This window comes from Alternaria ethzedia (genome assembly GCF_023757985.1).
Source record: "Alternaria ethzedia strain BMP 0044 chromosome Unknown scaffold_11, whole genome shotgun sequence".
In the NCBI taxonomy this organism is placed as follows: Eukaryota; Fungi; Ascomycota; class Dothideomycetes; order Pleosporales; family Pleosporaceae; genus Alternaria; species Alternaria ethzedia.
The window spans coordinates 757,025-779,291 of record NW_026056204.1 but is presented as its reverse complement, the minus strand read 5'-3'; the positions used below and the strand labels follow the sequence as shown (position 1 = coordinate 779,291).

At 53.5% G+C, this 22,267-nt stretch overlaps 8 protein-coding genes across 8 annotated transcripts; 5 read left to right on the top strand and 3 right to left on the bottom strand.

The window, feature by feature from the left end:
- Positions 1–617: 617 nt before the first annotated feature.
- J4E87_005510 (uncharacterized protein) lies at positions 618–2,752 on the top strand (the record flags this gene model as incomplete). Its single annotated transcript, XM_049377123.1, has 2 exons — positions 618–1,007; positions 1,157–2,752. The coding sequence occupies 2 exons, from the start codon at positions 618–620 to the stop codon at positions 2,750–2,752; spliced, it is 1,986 nt and encodes a 661-aa protein (XP_049233348.1).
- Positions 2,753–3,450: 698 nt separating this feature from the next.
- On the bottom strand, positions 3,451–4,790 carry CEL6C (1,4-beta-D-glucan cellobiohydrolase cel6c; the record flags this gene model as incomplete). Its single annotated transcript, XM_049377122.1, has 4 exons — positions 3,451–3,968; positions 4,024–4,251; positions 4,301–4,473; positions 4,522–4,790. The coding sequence occupies 4 exons, from the start codon at positions 4,788–4,790 to the stop codon at positions 3,451–3,453; spliced, it is 1,188 nt and encodes a 395-aa protein (XP_049233347.1).
- Positions 4,791–10,369: 5,579 nt separating this feature from the next.
- On the top strand, positions 10,370–12,184 carry J4E87_005508 (uncharacterized protein; the record flags this gene model as incomplete). The annotated part of the gene is made up of 5 exons (XM_049377121.1): positions 10,370–10,528; positions 10,581–10,651; positions 10,710–10,906; positions 10,961–11,451; positions 11,513–12,184. 5 exons carry the CDS (start codon positions 10,370–10,372, stop codon positions 12,182–12,184), a joined length of 1,590 nt encoding a protein of 529 aa, XP_049233346.1.
- Positions 12,185–12,984: 800 nt separating this feature from the next.
- Positions 12,985–14,741, top strand: J4E87_005507 (uncharacterized protein; the record flags this gene model as incomplete). Its single annotated transcript, XM_049377120.1, is given in 3 exon segments — positions 12,985–12,992; positions 13,006–13,126; positions 13,179–14,741. The coding sequence occupies 3 exon segments, from the start codon at positions 12,985–12,987 to the stop codon at positions 14,739–14,741; spliced, it is 1,692 nt and encodes a 563-aa protein (XP_049233345.1).
- A 114-nt stretch (positions 14,742–14,855) lies between these two features.
- Positions 14,856–16,311, bottom strand: J4E87_005506 (uncharacterized protein; the record flags this gene model as incomplete). The annotated part of the gene is made up of 4 exons (XM_049377119.1): positions 14,856–15,261; positions 15,310–15,755; positions 15,807–16,050; positions 16,106–16,311. The coding sequence occupies 4 exons, from the start codon at positions 16,309–16,311 to the stop codon at positions 14,856–14,858; spliced, it is 1,302 nt and encodes a 433-aa protein (XP_049233344.1).
- Positions 16,312–16,942: 631 nt separating this feature from the next.
- On the top strand, positions 16,943–18,259 carry J4E87_005505 (uncharacterized protein; the record flags this gene model as incomplete). The annotated part of the gene is made up of 1 exon (XM_049377118.1): positions 16,943–18,259. The coding sequence occupies one exon, from the start codon at positions 16,943–16,945 to the stop codon at positions 18,257–18,259; it is 1,317 nt and encodes a 438-aa protein (XP_049233343.1).
- Positions 18,260–19,132: 873 nt separating this feature from the next.
- Positions 19,133–20,077, bottom strand: J4E87_005504 (uncharacterized protein; the record flags this gene model as incomplete). Its single annotated transcript, XM_049377117.1, has 1 exon — positions 19,133–20,077. The coding sequence occupies one exon, from the start codon at positions 20,075–20,077 to the stop codon at positions 19,133–19,135; it is 945 nt and encodes a 314-aa protein (XP_049233342.1).
- A 1,053-nt stretch (positions 20,078–21,130) lies between these two features.
- On the top strand, positions 21,131–22,006 carry J4E87_005503 (uncharacterized protein; the record flags this gene model as incomplete). The annotated part of the gene is made up of 2 exons (XM_049377116.1): positions 21,131–21,317; positions 21,372–22,006. The coding sequence occupies 2 exons, from the start codon at positions 21,131–21,133 to the stop codon at positions 22,004–22,006; spliced, it is 822 nt and encodes a 273-aa protein (XP_049233341.1).
- Positions 22,007–22,267: the final 261 nt, after the last annotated feature.

The following is a 22,267-nucleotide window of genomic DNA, read 5'->3' as shown; positions in this document are numbered from 1 at the left end:
AGGTGTCTCCATGTCTCGGCTGCCGTTCCAGCGAGCACCAGCCTTGTCTGGGCCTAGCGCCATCGACGAGGGTCTCAGAACCGCTCATGGGGCGACGTCATGGCACGCACACTGGCTAGTACGCCTGCATGACATCTACCCAGAATCACCTGCAAGACCTGCTAGACCCTTCACCAAGCCTACCGCACACGGCTGGCACCCACATGACCTACACCGCCTCGAACCTGATCGTGACTCCCCGCCCGTTATAGACCTGCCTGCTGCCCGCCCCTCCGCCGTCTCTTTGAGCAGCGCCGATTGTGAACTTTGGTCGAGATTCGAGATCGATCGCCGCCGCAGCCCCAGCGCTCCCACTAGCGCCTCTTTCACGCTCGATACGCTTTGGAGCATGGCTTGAGTCCCACCGCGCCACTCGCCTTTTGTTGATAGTCTGCCTCTCACCACATCTCTCCACCGCGCATCCTCGCGTCCTCGTACTTGCCCACCCTGCCTGCTGCCAATCACAATCTCGCCGACCCTGACAGCGAGCCGTAAGCCACCAGGGCTGACCACGTCGCCCGCGCAGGCCACTCCACGCACTCTCCCCACATCAGGTTGCGACTGCCACCTGCCCCATCATGTCGTCCTCACGGCCCAACGGCGGCGACTCGCGCTCGTCTTCACCTCGTGCCTCTCCTCCCTCGAGAATCGACACTTCCGCCCGCCCCAAGCCACGCCCAAAGCTCGTTTCCTTTGGCCGCGACTCGCTCATGGGTGGACGACCAGACACTGAAGGCCACACCCACGTCGAATTCATCCACGAGAACTCGCCCACCATCATCCCCCAAAGAATGTCCTCCGAAAACGACCCGCTCCTTAAGGAGAGCCTGTCGCCCGACGACGATGACGATGACTGGATGGGCGAATCACAGGTCGAGGAGACAAAGAGCAGTTGGTTCTTGTTCTTGCTCACCTTTGGAGGCCTCGGCCTGCAAATAGGATGGTCTGTAGAGACCTCCAACGGATCGGTAAGTGCTTTTTCTGGCTGTAAATCTCTATGAGGACGACATGGACCCTGCATGCAGATCCGGCACTGAGGTCGTGTGAGCCATGCATGCATGACCAGTCGGATCACCGCAGCCCATCTTTGACCGCGAACTATGCTAACTGTACGCAGCCATACTTACTATCGCTCGGCCTGAGCAAGTCGATGCTTGCTCTCGTGTGGATTGCCGGCCCTCTCTCCGGAGTACTTGTCCAGCCTTATGTCGGTCTCAAGAGCGACAACTGCCGTCTGCGCTGGGGAAAGCGGAGACCCTTCATTATCGGCGGTGCTGCTGCCACCATCGTGTCCCTCATGGTTCTCGCCTGGGCAAGGGAAATCATCGGAGGATTCCTAGGCCTCTTCGGCGCTGACCCAGAGTCGTCTGGGGTCAAGACGTGCATCATGCTCTTCGCCGTTTTGTTCGTCTACGTGCTCGATTTCGCTATCAACGTCATCCAAGCCGGTGTGCGAGCATACATCGTCGACGTGGCCCCTACCCATCAGCAGGAGTCTGCCAATGCATGGCTGATGCGCTCGGCTGGTATTGGCAACATCTTGGGTTACCTAGCTGGTTATATCAACCTGCCAGATTACCTTCCATGGCTCGGTGGCACACAGTTCAAGGTTCTCTGTGCTATCGCCTCGTTTGTCATGGCCATCACTGTTGGCATCAGTTGCTCAACCTGCTCGGAACGCGATCCCCAATTTGACACTGCACCGGCCGAGCAGCAGGAGGGTGTCATGGCCTTCTTCAGGGGCCTCGCGCGCTCAGTCAAGAAACTCCCACCCCAGATCAAGAAGGTCTGCATGGTGCAGTTCTTTGCTTGGATTGGATGGTTCCCATTTCTCTTCTACATCACCACCTATGTTGGCGAAATCTATGCCGACCCCTACTTTGAGGAGAACCCCCACCTGCCAGATGGCAAGATTGACGAGATCTTGGAGAGCGGTACCAGGATTGGCACCAGAGCGCTTTTGGTGTTCGCTATCACCACCTTCTTCTCCTCTGTCATCCTGCCGTTCGTCATCCCTCCGACGTTCCAAGCCCCAGAACCCGACCGTCCAATAACCCCGGCAACGCCTATGACACCGACAACCCCACATTCCATGGGTGGCTCTGGCTACTTTGCTCTAGGTCCGGCACGCAGGGAAAACCCAAACACAACCATGGAGAAGATCGCCAAATCGTTGGAAACGTTGCAAGTCAAATCGCTCACTCTCCGTCGATCCTGGTTCATCTCACACATTCTCTTTGCCGTCCTCATGGTCCTCACCTTCTTTGTTCGTAGTACGTTGGGAGCTACAGTTCTTGTCGGCGCCATCGGTATTCCTTGGTGTGTGACCAACTGGGCCCCGTTCGCCATCATCTCCTCTGAGATCTCCAAGAGAGATGCCATCCGTCGCGGTATCATCAAGCCTCGCGACCGCGAATCTCAGCTCATCGCCGAGGGAGAGGATGACGGCTCTGGCGCCGATTCTGCTGGTGTTGTGTTGGGTATCCACAACGTCGCCATTGCAGCGCCGCAGGTCATCGCAACACTTGTCAGTGCCATCATGTTCAAGCTCCTACAAAAGCCTAGGGGTACTTCAGGTGACACGAGTGTAGCCTGGGTACTGCGCTTTGGCGGTATCTGCGCTCTGGTCGCTGCGTGGTTAACGCTGCAAGTTAACGAAGAGAAGGAGGAAGAGGAAGAAGAAGAGCCTTTCAGAAGAAGGCGGATGTCTTAGAACGACTCCGATGAACAGTCTATCACGCGTCTAAGACGCGATTTGGAGCGGTCCCTTAGCCGACAGCATTCTTCCATTGAGGGTACATCAAGTTCACAAGACGATAGAAACGAAGAGCGGATTGGAGATGAATGATTTGAACGATTCGATATGCGCTACACTATACGGAAAGCCTCACGGCTTGACTCTAGCGTTACAGAGTACTGTTTGGGCTGCGATGCATCACGCGGCGGAGACATGGCGTTTTATGGGATTTGAGCGAGCGAGCATGCCTTAGTCTGTGAGCGCGCACGCGGAGTTTCGGAAAGTATACATGGGTTGGCAAGGGGGAAAATTCCTTAGGCGCACTCTTTTGGGTAAATTTACATCTTACTAGTTAAAATCGCGCGTAGTCATGGCGGTTGAATGAACAACGTTGACGGCTCGCCCTGGACAACATCAATGCAACTCTGTGCTCTACTACTTTTCCTCTCAATACTCAAAGACGCCAGTGGGGATATTGATCAAACGAGAGTTCTATTTCTTTATCCGTAACTACGCTCATGTATACACAGTTGAAGCGAAGTTTACGAACCGCAACTTCCACCTGTCGACTTCTTTCCCACCAACCGATCAATCTATATACAAGGCAGCACCACTCCCCGTCCTTGAACTACCTCATGCCCTCCTCCAATGAGACGTGATTTCAAGCCAGCGCCTTACAAAGCCGGCTTAGCGTTCTTAACCAGCATCTCAAAGTACGCCTGGTTCCACTGACCAGCCTCGGGGCTGGGCTGGTAGGCATCAGGCTTTCCGCAGAAAGAATCGTACCTAGTAGCCGAGCTATCACTCGTACCATCGCTCTCACCACCAGGCTTAACCCAGACGAACGAGTCGACAAGCGAAGAGCCCGTGTTACTTGTAGGACGAACACCGAAACCAGCGCCGTTGACGTTGCACCAGTTGCCCCATTCTTCGCGCAGGCCAGTGACGCCGTTGCGGCCCGTGTCGACAATGGCTTGGCCGGGCATGCCTGCGGACTTGAGCTCGGGCGAGAAGAGCTCAATGTACTTCTTCTCGTTTTGCGCTTTGTTGTACTGCGCGTCCGAGGAGCCGGAGAACTCTCCTGGGGACAGGTCCCAGGCGTTCCAGCCCGCGACGTTGGTGGCTACGCCGCGGACTTGCTTGGGGCTGCCTGCGGCCTTGTAGACGGTGGCTAGTTCTTTGGCTCCGGGCTCTGGAAAGGGGTTGTTAGTGATGGGGTGGGATTGAGGGGGTGGGAGGGTGCTTACTTAGGTTGTCGTTCCAGCCGAGCCAGCCTCCGTGACCGGCATCGATGTACATGGCGATATTGGGCAGGTTGAGCTGCTTCAGAGCGTATGCGACACCGTCGCGGTAGCCAGAGGCGGAGTCCTTGCAGGTCTGGAGTTCGGAGTTGGTGACCAAGTTGGGGAGCGAATCAGGCTCGATGACGAGGGCGATGGCGGTGTTGGGGTACTTTTTGAAGATGGCAACGATGGCTTGCGTATCGTTAGTAAAGGTTGTGATCAACATAATTGATACACTTACGGTCAATGTACTCGGACTTGTAGACGCTGAGCTCGCCAACAGCAAGCTCACCGTTGGAGGCCTTGGCTGCACAGTCACGACCGGGCAGATCGTAGATGACTAGTGCGGCAATCTGGTTACAGGGGACGTCTTTGATACCATCCTCTACGACGGCGATCTTCTCACGGGTGTCGCTGATTGTCTGTCAGTAGAGATTTGTGAGGACGAGCAGATTGACTCACATCCACAAGAAAGTTCCAACGTCAGCAACCTTGAGAGCCTTAGCCGCCATAGCAGTGTCGGTCATCTGAGCAGCTGCAGAAACGACCTCGGATGAGTAGAACTTGTTGGCGTAGATGGATCGGGAGGCAAAGGGGTTGCCAGACAGAGTGACGGGAGTGGCACATGCTGCAGCCTGGCGAGCAGTGATGGGACCGTTTTCTACGGGAGATGGGAGAGCGAAAGCGCCAGTGATGGCCGAGGCCACGGCGAAAGAGAAAAGACCCTTCATGTTGACGTCTGAATGTAGTTGTTTGGTTGCGTTGGTGCTGGAAGCCTTGAGGGTAGTGAGAGCCTCTTATATCGGCGTTGGATCGTATGCTGCTAGTATGGCGCCAACTCAGCATTGAGGTACCGTCTCATCAGGAAACAGGCCCGGAGACTGCGGACGTTAGCTTCTGGTTTGGGTCTGTGCGATCAGCGCTTGAGATATGAGGCTTAGATGAAGATTTATCAAAGGCGGCATGGTAGTATAGTAGGGGTCCACTGACATAGCACCAGCTGGGTGGGAGGCAAAAGCCGGGTTTCTTGAGGTGGCGTTGCTTTACTAGCTATCAGCTTTGGATGAAGCATTCTTTTGTGGAAAGACATCACCGCCTCATGAGAATGCCATTAGGATTATGCAGTGGGATGCTCTCTTTGGGTGTCTTCCAAACTTCCGGATGTCATATTCTCTTTTCGTGGCTCAAAGTCGTCTTGATAGGTCTCCGGCCGCTTGGACCCTGCCTACAGGGTAGATAAATGAATGTTTACATGAGACGTATTGGGGTTGCGGGGGTGCTTATTATTCGGGTCTCCTACCCCGCGATCTTAGTCCTCAGCCTCACTCTTGATGACGATGATTGGTAGTTTGCGACATCATCTACGTAGCCCATAAGCTTCCCATCGAGATATGAAAGGGTTTAGTATTGTGGGACAGCTCATCGGGCCATGTGACACTGGTCATGGAGAACCGTCTTCCGATTGTTGTTGCAGATGAACTCCTCGCAGTATCCACAGTGCCCATGAACTCTTTGGTAATGCACAAGTGATCAACAAATCTGCAGTAAAATGACGCGAAACCTCTTCCCCGACAATGCTGTATTGGGTGTTGATTGGGCTCAGCCCGATGTAAAACGTAAGCAGGTACACGAAGGCAGCCCGGAAATCTTTGGCTAGAAAGCTTCTCGAAAGGCTCGAATGTACACATGACAGTCGAAATTGATGAAGGTCGATCTTGGAGGCTCTTTAATTTTGCATTTATCCTGATGCACTCCACATGGGAGGTTACGGCGAACGAGAGACCAGGTCGATAATACAGCCAAGCCTCGCTACCGACTTGCGATGCTGGTCTTGAGGTCGTGTGAGACAGGACGAGCGCTTGCGGTAGGCTTCTGGAAGATGAGGGTTGGGGGAACTCCCGGGTATATGCGTCTGCCTAAAATGAGCACATGAGAACACGAACGGACAGCGCAATACGTAGCAGCTGCCTGAAGGTGCGCGATGTTATTGCAATCGACCGTCTTCGTGTTAAATAGTTTTGGATATACTCTTCTTTGCTGTACTGGACGACTTCTGGTACACGATGGCATGATACGAGTGGGGACTGGTGCTACTAATAACATTACAGCAGGTTTGATGTCGTTACTCGTGCTATACGAGTGGAAGGCGGAAGACTACTTCTGTCTGGTCTTGTGAGTGCACGGCATGCGTATCGGCGCACGACCTGCGCTGCTGCAGCTAGCTGTGTGGTTCGGACCGCGTTGTGAGAGAGTGAAGGTAACGGAGAGTCTGAAACTGATACATAGTGATGACAGCGACGCTCGGAAGGATGATGTGAGTGGTTGATGTAAGTGACGAGCTTCGCGTTCGCAGATGCCAGAGTGGTCGGGTAATTGAAGCTTGCCCACGCTAATGACGAGTCTATTCCCATTCCAGCGTAGTCCCAATATGGAGGCCATCTAATGTACCTAAGCTTCACGCCATTGCCTCGCAAGCCTTGCGCTTGAGGAGAATTTCTGAGCTTGTGTGAACGTCCACAATTCTCGAGAGGATGGTTAGACTGTGGGAGATTTGTATACACTGAAAAGAGTGGGCAAAGATATAATGGTGGCTCTTGCGATCCAACCTTGGAAGTTTCGGCGGTAAGGCCTCGCTCAAATTGCGTGAAGATTCGACGAGACCTCTCCATACCCCTGTGGAGGCGCATCTGGATATCAGCCATATATCCATATCCATTCCATATTGATGCTACCAACTTTTGCGATCGATCACGTGGCCATTGGGAGGCAGGCATCTATGGCACTACCTAGGTAGATGCCGGCATCCGACTGGCGTTAGACTTCTACGTCCATGGCTCCTGTCTCCGATACTTTCCAAGCACCTTAATTCCCTTGCTTGAATTTTCTCAGCGAGTATAAGTCGCGCATCGCTGCTCGAACATCAAGAAGAAAAGACTACAACCATTCCGATGTACGAATTTCGGCTAATGAATGACTTCCCTTGCGTCACGTCAAGGTTCTGCGGACAGTGGGGGCCTATCTCCTGTCTTGCCATCCAGGTCTCGTCATAGTTTGTTGTATTCGGAGGGCTGATCCGATGAAAGAAATGAAGTGTGGAAGAAGCGATATAAGTAGGCGACACATCGTCCCTACGCGCTCGTCGTCTGGGAAGCGGACTTTGGACAGGTTTCCTGCGTTGGAAAATCCTGAGTGTAAATAAAGCCCACAGGCCGAGGTTTTCGCGCAGACTATGCAGAATATGGCAGACGTTGCTGGGTGACGGTATATCCGGATTGCTGAGGTCGCAGACATGATGGCGCATCTCGCTGTCGCATCGCAGTCGAAACCCTTTCAACGCATTGAGCATATATTCCGCATACGGGCCCATAGGGCGAAACGACGAGCGGTAAGCCCTAGTGAGAGCATCAAATACAGGCGATACTATACTGCATAAAGCGATGATGCAATCGCGAGTAAAGCCCTTCAGCCTGCCATTTCCCTTCGAATGGGTATCGGATAAGGAGTGGCGATTCTTCATTTGCCATGTTTGTCCATCGTGGCACCTTGCTCATAATGAACTGAGTACTGGATTTCTTGTCGTATGATGTTGTTTTTCGAGCTTGTATCGTCAGCTCGCCCATTATTTAAAACCAAGTTCTGCGGTGCCGACGAGACTGTCGCTGTGTTTTGGAGTGCTTCAGGCCTCAGTTTCATCTGCGCAATTCGAGGCTCAAATCTAGATGGGGGCAGAGCTGTCGTGTCAGATGACATCGTGTCCATAGAGATCTCAGGCGCATCCGGGCGAGATGCCTGTTTGCGTGAAGCTTTCGCTTTCCCTGAAGCAACACCACGACCTGACAGCTTGTATCCTTGAGATGGGGCATGAATCCGCATAAGCTCGCCATGACCGAAACCAGTGTTGAGTGACTCTGTGAACCGCTTGAGTGCAGCGAGCGTCGCGGCCGCTAGAGAGTACGATAGTTGCACAGCCTGCCAGATGACCACTGTGGCTGCCGCGAGAGAGACATCAGATGTAGTCGTAAGTTGATGTATCTCACTTTGGCGAAGAGCAGAGAAGATTAGGGTTCTATCGCGTGATCAGCTAATACAAAAGCACTGCTGGCGAGCGGTACGTACGGTATTCGGAGCCAAAATGACGATATGACGATGAGTTTGGTTCGGAAGGCCATACGTAGACCCCACACCAACTGAATGGGCAGGAAGAGCAGGAGGACCTCGGTCATGACGTCCAGAGCTGTGAAAGCAATCCATCGTCGCTCACTCTGGGCACATTCGGAGTGCGCAGAGGTGATGTCCCACGCAAGCACATGGTGGACCGAGCAGTCGACATTCAGAAGGAGGACGGATGTGAGACATTGAGCGACGATTATGGCGCTTACGCCGTACTGGAATCTTCTGTGGAATCTTGTCTGTGTCGTGCGCAATAGCATGGCAACGATGGCAATCTTAGAGACGCATAGGGATATGACCCATAGGATGTTACCAGCCGTTGCGTAGTTGTTGAGTTTCTCGATAGCGGATGAGAGAGTAGCCAGCTCGGTCATAGGGCGCCCGAGTCCAGTAGAGATGGACGCAAAAACGACACCAAAGAAACTAAGCGCCAATACCTATTCGCATGAGTATCAGTAACGTCCTCTTGTCGTGCTCAAAATTGTTATGAATACACCGCGATGTACGTACCCCTGATAATAGCACGATCAGATCATCGAGACTATAAGCTCTCCATCGAATATAACCTCGAAGGCATGCTACACATAGTGTGTAGCATAAGCAGAGACCGATGGTGAATTTCAACGTAGCTGCACGTCCTGGATCTCGTACGACTGCTTCCTCGTCATGATCTGCCATGATACTGCTCGTGAAAAGTACGCGAGAACTGCTCGGTAGCCTTAAGTTCCCACGGCAGGGCGTTAGCACACCCGTGTGGGTCGTGGCGTCGTCTCCAAAGCTGCGGCGCGGACAACCGTCTCATCTTATCACCGTACCCTGACTCGAACTTCGCTGTTTGTCCAACGGCGAAACCAGCTGGGAACTATTTTGTGCTGCGCGCAGTAAATGTATCACATCACCCCTTAAGCAGGCGCGTGGACCGTGTTGCGGCTCTCCAAGGGCCATCCGTCCGCATTTAACCCATGGCTGGACTGGGTTCCGATAGGCATGAAATCCTCCAAACTTGTAGCGCTCTTTGGTTAGAATGTGGTGCATCCCTCCTGTTGCTGATTGCATGCGCTGAAGTGGGTGTAGATCGGAGAGGTCATTACGGGGTGCCTTGAACCTTGTCAATAATAGGCAGCCCCGTGACGTGCCAGAGCTTATCGCTTCTCAACAGCGTGCCTGACTGCAGCATTTACCGCTCGGCACTTGATCGTACGTAGACTGCTGTACTTCAGCTAATCAGGTCTTATAACTAAGATTGATCAAGTAGACTACCTACAGTTGCTTTCCTCGACCTCTCGACGCTTTAGCGGAGCGTGATTTGCGCACCTGCCCATGCTGGACTCCTACGACCGCCGATCTGCGACACCACCAGCCTGTAGCTAGCCTTTTTGACGATGAAAGCACGGTAGCACGCAGATGCAGGTTGTGACAGCGAACGTGTTCCAAGGTTTGATTGGTGCGCGGTTCGGGGCCCCGGGAGGTGTGTGGTGCTGCGGAGCAAGCTTGGACGATAGACACCTCGGCTGTATGATTCCGGGCGAAGCGTGTTTATGGTGACCACGGAACGGCCCTGGGAGGGTCCTTCTCCATGTTCCCTTCGATAACACATACCCTCTGCATGCTCCATCAACGAGTCACCGGTCGGCTATTTGGCCTCGCGACACCAATAGCATGATGCGCGACGGTCAAAGAGCATCAACAAATCGAACCTTTTTAGTACCTGATAAGCTTACGCTTGAGTCGCCTTATTATGGATACATGTTATGGTGTACATGAACCAACACAAGACGTTGCACAGGCCCCCACGGATATCATGCATTAGTGTCCTTGCGCAATGCGCACGGCTTGAGAGCCCCGTAGTCTCAAGCCGCTCTTCCAAGGCCATCTCCTTAATTACTCATGGCTGATTCGTCAAAGCCTGTCACGATCTCAATGGCACGCCACATAAAGCGGTGATGGGCCCAAGAACGGCAGCTAGTTCCTAGCTCTAGGCACGGCTTGCAATCAACGTGTATAGTAACGGCTGTAGAGTTTGCATCTAGATCGCTTAAGCAGCGTCTGGGACGAATTCCCCCACTGCACCTCCCTCTTCTTTCAGGACATCCCTTACCTCCATTGATGGCCGTTGTTCTGTAGTCACGTACTTTGTACCATGGCAGTCGTCGGAGAATCGAAGATTGTGAATGCCGAGGAGTACGACACAGGAAGCAATGGATCCGGCGAAGCGGGTAGGATGCATGCTAGTGCTCTGGGAGGCACAGCCCACGACGCCGAGGACATGCAGCGGATGGGCAAGAAACAAGAACTCCGGGTAAGCCCTTATTGCGACGTATATGCAGGAACTCTACTAAGTGTTCAATTAGAGAAATTTTCGCCTGATTTCCATCATTGGGTTCGTGGTTGTCCTACAGTCAACATGGGAAAGTGCTCTACTGTAAGTTCTTGTTCCTCCAGGGCTGTGTCGATCTATCCCCTGCTAAGTATAAGCAAAGTTCAGCTTATTTTGGGCTATTCAATGGAGGCACAGCAGGAGTCATCTGGATGATGATTATCACATGGGTGTTCGTCCTAGCCATGATTGCGTCGCTTGCCGAGATGGCCTCCATGGCCCCAACTGCCGGTGGACAATACCATTGGGTCAGCGAGTTCGCTCCGCCATCATTCCAAAAGTCCCTTAGTTACATCGTAGGTATGTAGTTGGATGGTCTAAACAACTAAAGTCTCACACTGACACCATGTTCAGGATGGGCTGCGGCTGTTGGGTGGGTCAGCGGGATTCCCGCCTGTGCACAAATGCTTTCGAGTCTCGTCATCGGAATGGTCCTCCTCGCGTACCCTGACGCCCAGATTGGAGAACTATGGCATGTCACACTGTTGATGATGCTTTGGCTGTTCCTCATGATCGGTTTCAACATCTTCTTGGCGCAGCACCTTCCCCTCGCTGAAGGTGTTGTGCTAGTCTTGCATGTCTTTGCCTTCTTCGCGTTTCTGATTCTATTCTGGACCATGGCAGAGCGTCTTCCGGCGGAAGAAGTTTTCACCACTTGGACAAACGGTGGAGAATGGAGCTCGATGGGCGTGTCTGCACTGGTTGGCCTCTCAACCCCATTGTGGTGTTTTATTGGTCCAGACGCGGGCGCACACATGTCTGAGGAGTTGAAGGACGCCTCAGTGGTGCTTCCGAAAGCTATGATGTGGGCTGTTTTCTTCAACGGCATCTTTGGGTGCATCATGGTAAGCATGCCTGGGCTACTTTGGATGAGAAGCAGATACTGACTACATATGCTCATTTTAGATGATTACGTTCGTAATGTGCGGCGGTGCTCTCGATTCGGTTCTCGAATCGCCGACCGGACAGCCTGTACTCCAGGCCGTTTACAATGCGACAGGCTCTATCGCCGGCACTGAGGTCATGGGTGCTCTTCTCGTCATCCTCGTCTTCTTTGCAGCCGTATCCGTTACTGCTGCTTCTTCGCGCCAGATCTGGGCATTTGCACGCGACAGGGGACTTCCGTTCTCTGCATGGATCGAGCGAGTGCCAGCCGGCTGGGACATTCCCGTCAACGCGCTACTTGTTTGTCTCGGATCCTCGCTCGTGCTCGCATGCATCAACTTTGGGTCGGACGTTACGTTGAACGCCATCGTCTCCATCTCGAACGCAGCTCTCATCTTCTCCTACATTATATCGATTGGATGTGTGCGCTTGAAGCGTTGGCGAGGAGAGCCACTGCTCCCTCGACGCTGGAGCCTGGGCAAGTTTGGAGGCATCGTCAACGACCTTGCTCTTGCCTTTTTGGTCGTTTCCTTCATCTTCTCATTCTTCCCGATAGTGCCAAACCCTTCGGCTACGGACATGAACTGGGCGGCGCTCATGTTTGGCGCGATGGCTATCATCGCAACGGTCAACTATTTCGTCAGCGCACGGAAGAGTTACATCGCGCCTGTTTCGCTTGTTAAACAAGACTAGACGGTGGATGCATCATGTTAGCAGTCATTCAAGACCATAGGTAGACAAAAGTATCCACAGGCTGCCTACCATGTTCGCTCGGGACGAATTTTGTTCTGAACCCTTATCCCTAATCCCTTCTTGGACTAGCGCTATTGTGGTCATTCCCTCACGAACACCCATCTTGCATCCCCAATTCCTGAACGCGATATAGAAGGCTCAATCACATTTATAGGCCTCGATAACCTTGAGATCTACGTATACCTTTTCCCTCTGTCTGAGACCCTTCCAAAACATTTCTTTCCTTTTTTCGTACGCGATGGTGCGGGGTATGCAAATGTGAATGGTCGTTCTATTTCCACCCGCGCAGACACTATCAACTTTGCGCCTGGCAGACTGGAAGAGCCCACGACAACGATGTCTCAACCTCTGAAAGAAGCCGACATTTTATTTCCGCACCTTTCCAACACACCAAATCTATCCAGCACCCTCTCTTCTCTGCGCCGCTCAACACTATCAACGCACAATCGCCTTGATTCAATCATCTCCGACAGCGATTTTGTCAGTTCAGTCGCATCTTCCTACGATCTACCTCTTGTAGCCAATGAACGTTGTGGAAGCTGGTACATTCCACCAACCCAAAAGTCTGGATCTGTCTACTTCAAGAGCACGGACGGTCACATGGGCGAATGGAGCTTCAGTCTGAGAAGACTAAACCTGCAACTGTTGGATATTGTGGAAAAGTCTGGCGGCGTCGTGGTTGTGGACAGCACGAGGAGGGGCAAGAGCATGCCGGACGCGCTGAGCAAAACCATCCCGACATGGTGCTGTGTGATCAACAGAGCGGTATTCGGCACACTTGGGAAAGACGAAATGCGGTTGTTCACGCCGCCACAAGCCGTGGGAGAAAGCGAGCATGCACAAATGGAGAAGCGGATAGACGGATTTGTGCAACAGTTTCTGGTGCGTGTCTTATCTAGGCATTTCCGAACATATTCGCTGATATCGAGACAAGGATATCTGCAAACCTAACATCGTAGACCTTCGCAGTAAGCTGAAAAAGCCCCTGCGACCAATCTGGGTAACACAGCAATCATCTCTTCCGGATAGTCCGCCTTGTTTCCCCGACTTTCACCCGATCGTGCTCTGTACAGCATCGCGACGAGTACGTGGTGCGGAGGCATCGGAAAGCGGGTATATCCAGGGTGCTGCCGATGACCACGAAGCATGGTCTCATGGACTCACGCCGACAGTCTTCTGGAAGAACAAGGACGTGCTGATGAAGACGAGCGAGGAAGATGCACCAGCTCTGATCGAAAGATTGCTCAACGAAGACGGAGGTTGTAGCGCGGTCGCAAGTCTGATCAAGCCAACGTCCAGACTGTACATCTCTCCTAGTGGCCAGATGAAGCTCGACGGATTCGAAGTTGTGATTAGTTGCACACCGGAGCCCTTCGCCCCTTCGATGCTAAAGGACGCCGGAGTCAAACACTACTTGCACCTCAAATGCCAAACCGGCAAACTGGGCTCGCGCGACCTTCGCACTCAACTGCCCCGAATCTTACATTTCTTCTCTTCCCTTTCAGGACCAACAGCCGCAAAGATCCTCATATGCTGCCCAACAGGCAAGGATCTATCCGTCGGTACCGCCTTAGCAGTACTATGTCTCTACACAAACGAGGAGGGAGCGATAGATACGAGTACGCCAAAGGAGACAAGTGCCATCGGAAAAGCCTTCATCAAGCAAAGGCTCAGCTGGATAACAACAAGCAACCCCGCGCTAAACCCAAGTAGAAGCACGCTCCAAAGCGTCAATGCCATCCTGCTAGAAAGCCAAGACCCAAAAGCTTTCTTGCAAACCAAAAGCAACGGCACGAACACTGGCATCACCACCTCAATACCAATCCGAGAAACAAGACCCCTACCACAAGAATCACAAACAGACGACTCTTCCGAGACCGAAAAGCCGAAGCCCAGCTCTCCTTCGTTGCCTACTTCAATCTTTGAAAACCTACGCAACTCCCCCGATAAACCATGGAGCTTCACCCGTCAACTCCGCTCTACCCTGCCGACCCATCCCTCGGGCACAGTGACAGGAACAGCGACGTTCACGTCCTGCGACCTACCAGCCTCCTTTCCACCAACTCTGCTCTACGCCGAAGAAGGCGAGTTTGCCACAGACGCGGGTCTCAAGTTCAACGCACGCAGGAAATACGTGTACCAACTCAAAACGTCGACACCGGAAAGCACAGGCGAGAAAGCAGGCGACTACATCGCCGTCCGTTTCTTCGACGATGAAAAGATGCCGCGCGCGGACATCGAGGATGGCGTGGGGAAGAACGGGGAAGGGGTCGGGGGATCCTTCGTCGACATGGGTGATCTGCAGACGAGTGGAAAGGAGGTGAAAGCCAAGAACAAGGAAACGCATCTTTGTGCCGAGGACTTGTATACGGCTAGTTGGACATTCGGACCAGGTGTTGTCAACGGGGACACGGAGGATGTGTGGTGGGAAGTGCGATACGATGTCAAGGGCCCGAAGAAGGATTACGTGAGTACCACGAGGTACACCCTCATTTGATGGACAGAGAAGAGATGAATATAGGGTATCAAAGCCGATCTACATAACACAAACGACCACGCGCCAGACACTGCGAAACAACATGTTTGCCGCCAATCAAGGAGTTTCCTGATTTCATGACTTTGCTCCCGTCACTTTCGTTACAAGATTCGCAATCTTGAGGAATACATTCACCACGAGCGCAAGCGCGGCGCTCGGGACGAGGATTTGTAGCCACTCGTACCACAGCTTCGGTCGGACGTCTGTCTCGATCCAGCCAGCGCCCTTGAGCGATGGCCCGCCGTTGACGTTTGGTGTCTCACCCTCGTCGGCTGGGAAACGCTGGTTTTCGAGGAAGTATTGGAGCAGGTCGTCCTTTTCGCGCCATCGGGCAAGGAGCCAGTCGCTGAAGAGCTTGTCGTCGTGAAGGGGAATGTCGGCGACGGCGAAGCGGCGCCAGTACAGGTTTACGGACTTTGGGGGGCGTCCTTGGAAGTAGGTACTGTAGAGGGTGAAGAGGTCTTGGCCGTATTGGCCGGCGCTGTTGTGTGTTAGTATCTGAAGAATCTGGATAGTAGGCTAGACTTACGGAACGCCCTCATATGCCATTGTGCAGTCGTAGAGGTAGTCTACGGAGCCTTGCAGCTCTTGCAGACAGAAGGAAAGCCCTGTACTTCGCGGTAACAGTGCGTGTCTTAGGTCCTCAATCTGGTTCTTTTCTGCCCATTTCTTGCTCGAGGCGCGACCGTTCTTGCTAAGATTCGTGCCCTCGGGGAAGATGAGAAGCCACATGGGATCGAGACCCTTGGAGCCAGACAGTGGGCCATCGTGACTTCTGCTCAGCTTCCTCAGCCTATGTTGGAAGCGCTCCTTGTCCGTGGACCACTTGCGGGATAGGAAGATGAAGCCGAAGAGCCTCATGCCCCAGCCGAGGATTGGGATGTATTTGAGCGACTCCTTGAGGATGATGTAGAGGTGGCCGTGCATGGACGCGCTGTATGCCATCCACCAGAGGTAGACCCAGTCAGTGTAGATCTAGTAGGTGTTAGCTCATTGTTCTACAAGACGTTGCCTGGATGACCGTACCTGGTGGTTCGAGACGAATACCAGCCTTTCTGGAAAGTCGCATTCGAGCAGTCCATCCTCCTTCTTCCTCATCTGTCCTCTTATGCTCTCGTCTCCACTGACGCGCATGGTGACGGGCGCCCACCAGTACGTCATGGTGGTGACGGTCATGCTAAAGTGCTGCTTGGTCATGGCCATCCACGCGTAGAAGAGGTCCTTGCTGTAGAAGTAGAGCGGCAGGCCGATGTATTGGGTGATGGCGATGCTGAGACATGACGTTAGTATCCTATGTGTGGTATTAGCCTTGAGTGTATACGAACGCTATGATGCTGCCGTTGAAGTACGCTGCAAAGAGACACATGCGCAGAAACTGCACAACAGGCCCATGTTTGACCTTGCCGGCTGGGTGTTGGGTTGGATCGGGGAGGTTTGGCGCGGAGGGTGTCTTGGTGCGCTGCGCCTTCAGCTTCTCGATGACGGGCACCGATGCGGGCGGCTTGCGCTGCCGGATGTCTGTCGTGGACATGATGCTCGTGGTGTGGGAAAGCATGGGGAGTATGTAGGCACGTCTGAGGAATACGATAGAGAGAGTGTGAGTGCGCGTGCACGCAGGCGGGCGTAGGCGGATGCTCAGGCGGACGAGGGAACTACGGATACGGCCCAGACATGCGGCGGGGGAGAGTGGGACAGCGCGCTGCCGTCTGCATTGGGCGCCTGGGGGTGAATGGGCGTGCGGGCGTGGTGTGGAAGAGCAGAGGGAGTAATCAGGCCGCAGCTTTCGCGCATCGTGTCTCCGGGCGCTGGAACTTGGTGCTGCCGATCCGCAGCTTTCCCTCGAGCATGATGACAGCACGGCGGTTCACCCCACCCGTTAGCTGGCCTGGAGCGGGCGCTAGTCATATCCGGACGCGTTCACTCGCAACTTTCACCTCTTCAAATGTTCCACCGCTGCATGTGATTATGGAGTTTAGTCGCTGCGCCTGGACTATCTCCGCGCCTTAGCATTCACTCCTCGCCGTCTGGCATGCGATGCCACCAGGCGCCATCCTACCACGGTTCGACTCGTCATCACCCGCTCATATGGCGCCCACTCACCCCTCCAAGCTCTGCGCACAGCTTCGCCTAGCATTTTGGCCCTAGCCTCCTACCCTCTAAACATGTTTGTACCCCATCGCGTCTTGCCATGGCGCCTCCTGGCTCTGCCGGCCCAGGCACGGAGTTTCTCTTCGTCTTCACGACGTCTTGAGATAAGGCAGATTTCGGAGCTTCCTTCGCGCACGACGCCGTCATACATACAGTCGCCCTCGAATACCCTGCTGAGCCTGCAATGGCCGTCCCCACCGCGCAACATCCTCGTCACCAAGAAGAAGCGCACACCAAACATCACCGAGTCCGTGATAGAATTCACGTCCCACATACGCTCCACCTACCCGTCGATAAACGTCATCTTCGATCCCGAGACTGCCCAAGAGCTTCACGAGCAGCTTGCGTTTCCGGTATACACATACAAGCAGAGGCAGGGTGCACCGCAGTACCTTTCGGATAAAACCGACTTGGTCTGCACGCTGGGAGGCGACGGCACGCTGCTGAGGGCTAGTAGCCTGTTCAGCCATGCAGAGAATGTCCCTCCTGTACTGAGCTTCGCCATGGGCACCATCGGCTTCTTGGGCGAGTTCAAGTTCAGGGAATACAAGAGAGCGTTTCGGGAGGTGTACATGAGCGGCGCGCCAGACACGTACGCTACCCTCTCCGACTCGCACGGGACGATTCCACCCACACCACCCACATCGCCCGATGACCCTCTGGACAAGCCACTGAGCTACGCCGACATACGAGGCAAGGCTATGGGAAGCAACAGAACGGCGCGCATCTTGTTGCGCAACAGGCTGAAGGTGGGCGTATTCGGGCCTGATGGAAAGAGAATCAGTGGCATCGAAGGTGAGGGCGACACCTACGCGCTGAACGAGGTCACGCTCCACCGCGGCTCCAGCCCGCACCTGAAGATCATCGACGTCTACATCAACAACCGGTTCCTGACCGAGGCAGTCGCTGATGGCATGATCATTAGCTCGCCTACTGGATCCACGGCATACTCGTTGTCCTCTGGAGGAAGCATCGTACACCCCCTCGTCCCGTCGATATGCCTCACGCCTATCTGCCCTCGATCGCTTTCCTTCAGACCACTGGTGCTGCCAGCTCAGACGCCAATCACACTGCGGCTAGGCAAGAAGAATCGTGGTCGCGAAGTCGAGGTCAGCATCGACGGTAATACCATTACAGAGAAACTGGGCACGGGTATGGAAGTCCGCATAGGTGGAGAAGAGGTCAAGCGGGACGCTCGTGGCTGGGAGGGTGGCGTACCCAGCATCGTGCGTGGCACAAGTGGCAAGGAAGACATGGCTGAGGACCACTGGGTCGGTGGACTGAATGCTCTCTTGAAGTTTAACTATCCGTTCGGCGATCAGGAGCCTTGAATTTGCTACAACGAACATCACGTGGCTTCAGACCGCGGTGATCATATCAGCCGGTAAAGACAGCAATCATATCGACTATACATAAATACCCACATCACCCCTTCTTCAGCGTCTCACCGAACCTTCATCACATCAACCTATCATGGCTGGACAAAGCTCGCAAGTTCCTACCCAAGCCCGCCAGTTTGATAGTCCGTCCGGGTTACGTGACTTTGCGAGGCAGAGAGGCTTCATCGCCGATGCCGTCATCAGGCTTCAAGTAGGTTCCAATATTGACGCTTCAGACCAAGACGCAGGAATCTCCAGAAATCTTCACAAAGAGTGTGGCGACTGGCTTGGTGCCTTGCACGACCTTCCCAAGCTGAACGAGGTGAAGAAAATCGAGCTCTACTGTGAGCCCGCTCTCATTACGCAGTGGATGGAGATGCGGGACAGGTTCGTGGCAGCAATTGGATTTTTTGAGCGAGGGGTCACGAAGGTGGGTTTCTGGGAGATTGTATTTCTGAACTGATTTTGATGCTACTGTAGCTAATCCCATGAAATCACATTACATTCTTCATAACCAGTTCACAATGAAGACAGTGAGTATCGTAGTGATACCCAGGTAGAGCAGCACGCATGAGGTTCTGGCCTAGCTGCATTCATGCTAGCTCGCGCTAGATCGTAAGATCCCTCAAGCGCTGGCCCGGGGGGCTGGAAACCAGGGCTGCGGCATCGACCTTTGATGAAGCTCCTGCGCCCTCCTCACACGCGCATCGATGTTACGGATCGTTGCCTATTAGCGACCGTCGTTGATAGCGTTGGCGGACACAACACCTGGCCTGAGCCGACAACAGAACGACGCGACTCTGGAGTATGATTCGAATTGGCCGTTCAACGCTCGCCGCCGTGGCTGTTCTTCCACGTTCCAGCGTAATGATGCGTCACTAACTGTGGTGATAGTACAGCTTCCTCTTCAGCGCTGTATCTGTTCGTCATCGGCGCAAAAGAGCGACCGGGCATGAACAGCACATCTCCGACTAGCCTGGGCTGCAGAAGCTTCTCGACGTCACTTCCCGCCAGGTTGCGGTTCACCATGGCACCCAGACTCTTGTATACCGCATACGTCAGACGCCTTGGGCCTGTGAAGTCGACTACATCTCCCATCATCTCCATGGTAGTGTCTTCGACGGCTACGCCATGTTCGGCGGCCTTCTTAGCCAGCTCTTCCAAAACGTCATCTATCGCCTGCATCAGATGCGGTGACCGGGGCTTTGCCATGATGGCCCATATCTCCATCTGGTGCAAGTAATTGTCTGGCCACCCATGGTCGAATTCCCAGCCCACAACCAGACTTGTGTTCGCTTTGTACTCCGGTGGAATCCAGTCGTCGATGGGTATGTTCTCGCAGGAGACATCGAGATCGAACCAGATGCCACCTTGATCCCAGAGCAACAAGTAGCGAAGCAGATCTGCCTTCCATATAGGCACTGGAAGCGCAAGGTAGTTGTTGACGATATCTGGCCTCGATGCGAAGGCGGTTCGGACATATTCGTCGCTGCTTTCGTCCGTCATGAAGTGCGCTTCGTACCCTGGGTTGGACGTGATGCAGCTATCAGTCCAGTTTCGGGCTTCTTCTGAGAGGCCACGAGGACCCAGCTTGTACCATATTACCCTCGGTATGCCTTCATACTTAGGTGCTTGGACGGTTTCCTCGATGGGCAGGGCGATGTCATCGTGGGCGGAGCGGATGGTGTAGATCTGGTATATGAGAAGAAGGACGCACAAGGCAAAGAGCGACTGATAGCTGACGAACTTGAATTGCAGCCTTGCTAACATACTGGATGAGCAGAATGCCGAACGAAAGCTTGCTGTAATGTGTCTAAGCAGAGCGGATGTAGATGCTTCATCATCCACATCGATCTTCATGAGGCTGAATCACGACCGCTGACATTTGAGTCTTTGCAGTCTAGACACCAACGCAAATCTAGGCTTTGTCTTAGACAATCCTTGACAGTTCCGGAAATAAATGGCGCGGATGACCCAATGCCATGGACCCCACGAAAACCTTCGGTGTCAAAGAGGTAGTACAGCATATTCAGCCACGTGCGCAACAAAGAATCCGCATTCCTCAACCAAAGACGGAGGTTTTACTGGCTACCAAGATCCGTTGCTCATTTCGGGGATCCGCAGCCTTACGCCCCGCGGTGCGTATACATGCAGATACTTAAGGCCACGACAGGTCTTGGCCCCAGACGGCTGGTGAGGTTGTGTCCTGTCATCCAATGATGGAAAGGGTATGATATGTCTCAGCCCGATTGTAAACCCTCCAGGGTAATGATTCATGAGGGATGGCGATGAAGACCAGTGAACGATCGGTACCAACGACAGGTAACAATCATCGTCCGTGACACGTGGTTTGAGAGGCACATCCCAAGCTCAGCCGCATGCACGAGATAACAGTTCCAACGCTGATCAACAGGAGTTCTCGTGCGCAGACCGATGACCTCCAGCGCCACGCTTCTAGCCATGACAGACTCGTCTTGGTATGGGAAAAGCGCACCACGCCACAGACCACTCTAATCGCCCAGCACTTCCAGGCTGCCGTCGTGACTGTCATTTCGTAAGCCTCAGGCGTCACTGCACAGGCGCAATCTCAGACTCTCGTCGACTGCTTGAGGTACCGCTCCGACACTTCGCCTGCTTCAACCTTAGGTGCTTACCTCGTTCTGGGTAGCCTGTTCTTCACTCGCTTGAAGCTTACAGACGTTTTCAGACCCGAAGTTCTTTCTACCATCTTTTCATCTTCCAGCAGACGTGTTCTTCTTTTGGTCGTGCTCTAGTCGGATCTTGGGCTACTATAGTTGGACCTTTGTCCATGTCCCAGCGCCCATGGAATTTATCCTCCCGCCATCGCTTGATACCGCACTGGACATCAGCAATGCGCTCAACTACACTATAGGCGAAAAGATTACGGTATATTGGACAGAGGCGCCGGCCGGTACTGCAGTCTCTATTATTCTGTGGCAAGCAGATCCGGAGACTGGCGTGTCGATTAAGAACGTAGAATACATTTTACGTATAGCAAGCACTTTCAAAAGTTAGGAAACCACGGGCTAACAATATATGATAGAGAGTGTAGTAAACAGGACCAACCAAGAATGGATTATCAGGCCTGAGATCAACCTCAAATTGTCCAACCTGTTCCAATTGGCGCTCTACCGAGAGGGCGCAACGGTACCAGCAGACTTCAGCCGGTATTTCTATCTTGAAGACAAAGCCGAATCGACAACAAGATCTTCCTCGTCGCTTTTGCCTTCCACCTCACTGAGCGCAGCATCTACCGCGAGTTCCCCATCCTCCGCCACTGCAAACTCGACACCTACTAGCGCACCAACGACAACACCACCATCCACACCCGCACCCGTACCAATATCCAGCGCGGCACCGCGCGAGAACAGCTTTCCCACATCAGCCAAAATCGGCATCGGCGTCGGGATACCTGTCGCACTCATAATCGGCCTCGTCGTTGGTTTCCTCCTCTTCCGTCGTCACAGAAAGAAAGACGTCACCCCGTCACCGATGCCCGGCACACAGATCGCTGAACAGTACAAGAACGGGCCTAATCCTCTACCATTCAACAACAGCTCCGGTTACTACGGTCCTCCTCTTAACGAGGCACCACCGGAGAGCTTAGTGGAGTTGGATCCACAGCACGCACATAAACCGCCGACCGATGGGGCAGCGCCGGCGAGGTACGAGATGTAACTCTGAGGATCTTCATGAGAGCGATATGTTGTTGGGCACGCTCGGAGGACGCATAAATCTAGTGCAAATGTGCCTTTTTACTTGTTGTCAGCGATCGTAGTTTATTGTCATCGCCTTCCTTGTAGCATATTCCACATGACATTACGTCTTCTCGCTCAACATACTAAATAAATCATCTACACCCCATACCAGCGATTTGATATCGGCATACAGCCTTACCAACGTTACTAGACTGTCAGCAGTTGGTGTACCGTAACACTG